Source organism: Pygoscelis adeliae, unplaced genomic scaffold (assembly GCF_000699105.1).
Source record: "Pygoscelis adeliae isolate BGI_AS28 unplaced genomic scaffold, ASM69910v1 Scaffold294, whole genome shotgun sequence".
Classification (NCBI taxonomy): Eukaryota; Metazoa; Chordata; class Aves; order Sphenisciformes; family Spheniscidae; genus Pygoscelis; species Pygoscelis adeliae.
The window spans coordinates 872,101-879,772 of NW_008824722.1; the positions used below are offsets into that span (position 1 = coordinate 872,101).

Consider the following 7,672-nt stretch of genomic DNA (forward strand, 5'->3'; position numbering starts at 1 on the left):
AAGTAGGAAAATAATAGAGGTGACTTCACATACACACTGTGGATCTCAGGCCAGGACCCAGGCTCAGAGTGCAATACTGCCCTTGGCCATGGGGTGAGAGGCGAGGGCAGAGAATCTGCCTGCCTCAGCAGGGATAACCGCCCATCAACTACCTCCCCAGCCCAGACAGGAGCTCTTCACTTCCACCAGTCACTCCCGTTCCCTCTGGCCACGGCAAGGGCTGCTCAAGTGGGATTTGCTTAAAACCTCTTGCTGTAAAATAAATCCATTAAACTAAATTCTAAAAACAAACCCAGAAAGCCACCTCCCCGAACGCCAAACCTGATTCAATTATTGCAGCGAGAAGCAGTGGTAATGTTAGGAGGAGGAGGGGGTGGCCAGGCAGATCTGGTTTCCTTTGATCTTGTCACAGATTTTAGTTTGAGGCCAGCCAAAGCCATTCTTCTCCCCTTCTCCTTAGTCCTGGGGCAGCAGAATGCTGCTGTTTCATTGATGACTCCCAAGGCCCTTTGAAACAGTGGGTTTTTTCTGTGTACTGTTTTTTTTTTTGTCTAATCGGTAAGAAGTTAACACTTCCTTAACATGTCTTTGTGTTCATCTAATCTCTGCTGTTTAACCTTTGACATCTCCCTTATTATCCATGTCTGCCACCTTTTCCAAATACCGACAGCAGTGACAACACAGAACGGTTTGAGCCCTGCGGTAACAAGCTGCGTACATTCCTCCCACTGCACCAGGAGAGCCATTTGCCCTTTGTAGCTGTTTTCACCGTGACTTGGAAAATAAACTGCAATTTGGGCAGAGGTATCTAGAGAGGCCAAGCCTCACACACAGCCAGCTGAATGGAGAAGAACCCCTCATGGCATGACAGCAGCCACTGCCTGTTCCCACTCTGCTCTGGGCACCTCAGTATCAGCTACAGGCCAATTCCTTGGAGAGGATTGCCCACAAGAGTGCTGGAAGAGATTAAGAACCCTACCGTGCCTCTACACGGGCGTAGGACCACCAACTAGTGTATTTGGTGCAGCCCCACAGAGAAACAACAGACGCTGGGCAAGCCATGCCAAGGAGGAAAGGTCTCAGGCAAACACAGACACAGGTCTGCAAGGTTCTGGTCCCAAAGTCTTAGGAAATTTCAGCTGCCTGGACAGCTTATAACCACTCCAGTTCTACCTGAAACATATCCCTTTTCCTTCATGCTGAGCAAAGAAGCCCAAGGTTTTGTCAGTGGAGAGACACAGGCTGGACGAGGAGCTGGCAAAAACCTCTCTGTCCTCTGCTTGGATGTGAGAGGTGATCAGGAAACTGGGATAGAGACCAGGCAAAGAGCAGCCAGGGGAGCTGGGAGTGCAGGGGAGTGCCACAGCCACCATGGGGGCTGCACGGAGACTTCTGCAGAGCAGAGGCTCAGGTGACTGTGGGCAGCTACACCTGGAGCTCAGTGCCCAGGGGTTTGCCTGAGCACCACCGTGCCACCAAAGCAGGAAGTGATCTGGGAAGCACAGCAAGAGGTCAAAAAGGTGGATTTAAGAAGGATTGCAACACAAAATGGTGCATCACTCAGGAAAGTAAGTCACAGGGCACAAGGGCTTTGACAGCTGTTTTGACAAGAGCTAATGGAAGCTGGTACTTAGAGGGAATGAGAAGCCATGAGCAGGGACAAAGACAAGGGACACCTCTTGACAAAGATAAGGGACACCTCTTGGTAGGGCTGAGTAGTCTGTCCCTATCAAGGGCAAGCCTGCTCTCACACACCAAAGCCCTTCAGGACTTTTGCCAGCTCTGATTTCCATTTTGGAGGTTTGTTTCCAGTGCTCCTGCCAGCCTGGGGGCACCAGCAGGCACACAACATGGCACAGGGTCCTCCTGCCAAACCTGAGAAGTCTGTTGTCCTCATCTACACCTTGTGGAACAGCGCCCCGTAGCTCAGCACTGCTAGAGGGGGAATAGGAACCCCACCTTCCTCACTTCTGTCTCCTCTCTCATTTGTAGGTACTACAAAAAGTTCTCTATTCCTGACCTGGACCGATACCAGCTCCCCTTGGACGCAGCTGCCCTGAGCTTCACCCATGCCAACAACACCCTGATCATCACGGTGAGGTTTTAGCCACGCAGAACAGCACTTTGCCCTTCTCTTTATGTCCACAAAGAAGTTAAAATTCTTACACGTGGGGCAATGAGGCAGAGCAGGGAGATCCGCTGAGGGTCACTGATGAGCCCCCTTCTCTGTCACACAGTCAGCGGGAGTTTCAGATTACGCTGGGCATGCTGACACTAGCCAGGACAGCCCAGGCCGCAGGAGGGGCCCTGCTTGCTGCTCAAGGTGACTTGCAGGTGGAGGAGTGTCTGTCGTGCCCTGTTTTCCATGTATCCCCTCCCTCAGGCCTGAGCAAGCCTCCGCTCTCGGTGACAGCAAGTTTCTCTTGTAAGTGTTAAGAGTCCAAGGACCTGCTGCACTTAGAGGTCTCGCAGTCTTAAAAAAAAAAATAGATTAAAAAAAAAAAAAATCGCCTGCTGGTTTGTGCCAGAGAGGACACATGGAGAGTACACACTTCCACACACATGGTGGAAGTGAGAGACTAGCAAAATGGGCACTTACCTGTTGTTGCAAGGAGCAGACAGAGGCAGGCAGATGCTTTTGAGCAGCAGGTGCTCATCTTCTTAAATGTAGAAGTCAGCTACCCAGCGAGCATCCCCTCCGAGGGAAGCCTTGCAGCAGAGCTGGGGGTGCACGTGCAGAGGAAGTAGGCCAAGAGGAGCACCTTGAGTCCTTCTGAGCTGCTGTTTGCTACGGGCCAAACCCTTGCCAAAAAGCACCTGCATCCACCACTAAACTGCAGCTGGGCGAGGGGGCTCTGAGGGGAGGACAGAGGAACTGCAACTCTTACTTCTCTGTCTGCCTTTTAAAAAATGCATATTGTATATATATACAACACGTGTGAGCGTACCATCAGTGAGCACACCAGGGATCTGCATGACACAGCTTGCCAGGATATTCCAGAGGGGTTGATGGTGGTCCGGACTCCACATCCTACTGGAAAGTTTTACTTGCATTGTAAAAGACACTCCAGATCTTGGCAAATGTCCCTAGCGTGATGGCATCACCTCTCCAAACAGGCTTCGAAAGTAGCTGGTAACAGAAAGGCCTCCCTTGGCAGGAGGGCCCCAGCTGCGCTGGTAGCACCTAGCCCCAGTTGGTCTGCTTGGAGCAGAGGCTGAACAGGAGCGCTAAGGGCATTTGCCTCTGTCCTACAGTACCAGAAGCCGAAGGAGATCCTGGCTGCAGAAGAGCAGCTGCAGAAGGAGCTGAAGAAGATAAAGGCAGCGAACAATGGGGATGGCGACTGTAAGACCCAGTAGGCAGTGGCTGCTAAGAGGCTGAGGTGGGGGGCAGCTCTCTGGCATAGCTCCGTGGTATTTATTTTGCCTTTTCTAATAAAAATGAGTCCTGTTGTTAACAGAGCCGTTTGGAGGAATCTTTGCAGGCCCAGCGAGACGGCAGGGCGGTCGATCTCTTTACTGCCTGATCTGCTGATTTATGCAGATCCTTCTATGAGTTGTGGGGAGCTGCAGCGTGCAAAGGAAGTGCGCCACAGCCAGCAGCCCTCTCCCCATCCTCCATGAGCAGAAGCCATGTGAAAGCTGGGTAGTTCCCCTTGGGAATTCCCTCTGTCTGCCACCATCGCTGAAGGCAGTAACATTTGGAAAACAAGATCCCCCTCCTCACACCTGTTACCTGCCTGGGATGTGCTTGGAAGCCACTCCCCTCCTGCGCTGTTGTGCACGGTCCTCTGTGCAGTTAGAAGGATGCTCTGGCGACTCTGGTATCTGCAAACAGCGTCAATGCTTAGACCTGAATGGGCATAGCCTATGAAATAGGGTGACGAGGAGGACACCCAACGGCTTCCTTACCGCCAGCCATGCGCAACGTGATGTGCAGAACGCAGGCGGCTGTGCAGAGCGCAGCAACAGAAATGCAGCTGCCTTCATTTGCATGGCACGGGGGGGAAAGTGGTGACAGGGGCCGCTGGCCAGCTCAGGAGTAGCAGTAGCACATCCCTTCTGTGAAGGCACAAACATGGCCCATCACAAACCTCGCTGCACAGACAGCACCCCACGTGCTGGGACAACCCCAGCAGTGCTGCTGCTTTAGCAACCCGCCCTCCAAAACAGCTGCTGTCTCTACCCTGCACCAGCCATCCCTGTGCTTAGGTTTCTGCACGTCCTTCCATTCCAGTTCGTATTTGAACGGCTCCTACCCAAACAAACCCTACTTTGAAGCGAGCAGGTCACGGACTCCACCATAGCTCCCCTGATGAGGGCTGCTTTCAAACCACGAAAACTCCTTAGAGCCTGGGTGACATCCCCAGCTAGAGCCTCACGGCTGGGTGGCTCCAGGACCCACCTGCATAGTCCTCCAAAGACAACGGAGGCACCATTGACCGGCAGAGCTCATCAGAGCCGGTGCGCCAGCCCCGCTTGCAGCTTCCCCATTCCCCACCGTCACCCGAGGTGTGAGGGTGCATCCTTCTACCCACCAGTGCTGGCACCGCCATGGGGCTGCAGCTCTGCTCCAGGCCTCAGCCAGGAAGAACCTAAAAGCAGCTGCAGGAGCGCAGGACCCACCAACATGGGCTGCAGAAAGGGACTGGCAGGGCTGGCGGCAGCAGTGTTGCAGGAAGGGCTGTCACAGAGGTCGTCGCCTGCACCAGTGATACTTGTTCACCTGCTCAGCTGACATCCTCATTCCTACTCTGGGCCTTGCCCGAGTCCCAGTGCAATAAAGAACATCTCCTCCCACCCCCCAGTTGCTCCTGTTCCTTCACAGCCTCTCCCTGGGGACACTGCCAAAGACATTTAATATCTCCATCTCTCCTTCCCAGTTTCATTAAAGGACCTGTAACACACCAGGACCTGAGAAAAAACACACCTCCCCCACTCCCAAGCTCTGCCAGCTCTTTCTCTCTGGTCTTCTATCTCATGCCTAATCACTTACCTAAAGTTCTCCTCACACGCAGAGCCCAAAGTGCTCCAAGCAACGCAGCAGCAGTATTTATCAACCCCTGATGCAAACCACCATCTTTTCAGCAACAGCTCAGTGTTACCAATAACCCAGAGGTCCCCCCAGAATCATTATCTTGGGCTAGCAGTCTTTGGGATCTACAGCTTTGAGCTGATGGAAGATTGTTCCAGCCGTGGCATCTTTTTACAGCAGCAGGACATCAGCTCTGCCACTTGCACAAGGAGAATGTGTAGCACCAAGGTAGCTACAAGGGAGCTGGCAGCAAGCAGGCACGAGTGGCAGCAGAGGAACAGGCACAGGTCAGGAACCGTGACAGGGAGCTGCGCTGGAAAGATCCTTGTGAGAATGTGATCCTGCAGCAAAGCCATGCTTTTAAATTACTTTGCACCCTGAGCTGCTGTCTCACGTCCACTGGGAATGGAGGGCTGCCTTCAAGCAGGTGAGGAGCTGGTTGGTTCCACTCCATCCCTGCTCAGGCAAGGGCTCCAGCAAACATCCTCTTCCAATTTTTGTGCATCACAAGGGAAGAGCAGCCTCTTGACAGTGGAAATTACCTATTAAGTTCTAATGAAGGACCATGCTGTGTGCTTTGCCCTAGAATTGCTCCCAGTTTGTGATACAAAACCTCTCCTTTACCTGTCCAGGATACCCAAACTCACAGCGAAGTAGGGTTCACGCACCTCCTTCCCCAAGGAGGACCAGACCCCAGACACCGCTGCATTCACCCACAGCACATTCATCCAGACAGCACAGCGCACGCTGAAAGCTATGGCTGTTCTGAGACCCAGCTCGGGTTCAGAAGGGTGACACAAAAAGGAGCAGAGCCCACTTCGATGTGCCTACAGGATCGCAGTAAATCACATCAAGGCCTTGGTGTTTGCACTAGTCCAGTTTGCTGCTTCATTATGCAGGCAGCGAGTTGAAGATCCTACTTCTTGATTTCTTGTTTGAACAAGTGACGTGAAATCCAAGGTCCCAGGAACTGCCTTCAACGCAGCAGTGTCACAGGGTCTGGCCAGGGAGAGAGATCTATTAGATGCGTAGACAGCGTCTGAAAACAGGCCCAACCTCCTCCGCCCAGTCAGGCCTCTGCGATCAGCGGGTAACATCGCAGCCCCTTTGGAACTTGAAAGAAAACATACAGACTCTTTTGTTTCCCTTCAGAGTTTTATTTAGCAAAATGTGACCGTTTCAGCCCTGCCAAGTGCACAGCCCGACCTGACGGCCAGCTTGGGGAGGCATACACTGAAAGCAGGGCTGGCTCTGCCTTTTAGCTCAATTCTTGCTCTTGGCTGCGAAGGACAACACAAGCAGCTGTCAGGAGAGCAAGCGCAGGTGAAAGGTGGGCCCTGCCCCAGGCACCTTTCCCTTCCACCAAATCAGTCCACCCCACACACAGCCTAGACTTGCTTCACATGGCTCAGAGCTTGGCTGATCTCAACCTGACCAGCACACACAGCTGATAGGGCATCCCGGCTCAACTTGCCCCTCAAATGCTGTATCCACAGAAAAAAAAAAAAAAAAAAAAAAAAAAAAAAAAAAAAAAAAAAAAATAAAAAAAAAAAACCCAAGAAGAAAAAAGAACACAGTTAATAAAACAAACCCTGATTTGCACAAAATAAAAAGGACAATCGGCCTTTATTTCCACTAACGGGCAGGTGAGGTGAGAAAGTCTGGCCCTTTGTGCACTCTTCAATGTAGCTTTCTGGCAGGCAAAAAATCCCTTCAGAAGCCTTGGGGGCCATTCTCACCTCTCCTGCCCTGCGATTCCCTGAGCCAAGTGTCAACTCTGCTGAGTTGGGGTGACCAGAAGCAGCTGTGGTGCCCTTCACGGGGCCGTGAAGTCTAGGACGTGCAGGGCTGATGCCAGGGCAGCGTACAGATGGGTGGTACTGAAACGGAGGCAGTACACTGGGCTGCTGGTGGGTGAAGACAGGTGAAAGCTCTGCAAGAAAACAGGAGAATCAACCTTTCAGAGAAGAGGTCAGCCCAAAGACCCCAACCGGTGTTAAAGACCCAAAGGCCGAGATGCCTGAGCAAAGCAGGCTTTTCCCTGCATAGGTTGGGTTTCCCCATGGTGGGCTCGCCCCAAAGACAGCCCAGCAGCCCCTCTCTCTTCTTCCAAAGAGACACGGGCACCGGGCTGCCAGGCAACAACTCGGAAGCTCTGCTGCTGCCTGGCCTCCGGCTGGCCCTCACCTGCAGACACCGAGTCTGCCGCTTATCCCAGAGGCGCACCACGCCGTAGTAAGAAGAGCCGCTGGCAATCATATGGTTCTTGTCACTCCTTATGCAGTACAGGGCACTGTCATGGGGCTCTTCCCACTCCTGGACGCACTTCCTGCAAGAGCAACACAAACCGGAGCGGGGCTGAGCCTCCACTCCTCCAGCACTGGAACTGAAGCCCAATTTGCCTGAAGGAGCTAATTCAGCTGCAGGCAAGTCCCCAGACACTGCACAAGGAGAGCCCAGGAGCCTCATGCAGGCCCCACATGGCAGCAGGGTAGGCTCACCTGGTGCTGGTCCGTATGTCCCAGTAGCGGATGTAGGTGTCATACCCACAAGAAAGGAGAAGGGAGGGCGTTTCGTAGAAGACATCAAGGACTCCAGCTCCACGGTGGAAGTCAGTCCCTAAAGAGGTCACCACCT

The 7,672-nt window shown here is 52.9% G+C and overlaps 2 protein-coding genes across 2 annotated transcripts in view; one reads left to right on the forward strand and one right to left on the reverse strand.

The window, feature by feature from the left end:
- Positions 1 to 3,458, forward strand: part of DPCD (deleted in primary ciliary dyskinesia homolog (mouse)) — an 8,683-nt gene extending 5,225 nt beyond the window's left edge. Inside the window, exons 6-7 of the mRNA XM_009323285.1 lie at positions 1,993 to 2,095; positions 3,256 to 3,458. Of these exons, the coding sequence (XP_009321560.1) occupies positions 1,993 to 2,095; positions 3,256 to 3,360 (208 nt within the window). The 3' untranslated portion in view covers positions 3,361 to 3,458. The remainder of the gene's footprint in view (positions 1 to 1,992; positions 2,096 to 3,255) is intronic.
- Positions 3,459 to 6,563: 3,105 nt separating this feature from the next.
- The window catches only part of FBXW4 (F-box and WD repeat domain containing 4), a 52,798-nt gene continuing 51,689 nt past the window's right edge, over positions 6,564 to 7,672 (reverse strand). Inside the window, exons 8-10 of the mRNA XM_009323241.1 lie at positions 7,537 to 7,670; positions 7,223 to 7,364; positions 6,564 to 6,968 (exon numbers count right to left, since the gene is read on the reverse strand). Of these exons, the coding sequence (XP_009321516.1) occupies positions 6,852 to 6,968; positions 7,223 to 7,364; positions 7,537 to 7,670 (393 nt within the window). The 3' untranslated portion in view covers positions 6,564 to 6,851. The remainder of the gene's footprint in view (positions 6,969 to 7,222; positions 7,365 to 7,536; positions 7,671 to 7,672) is intronic.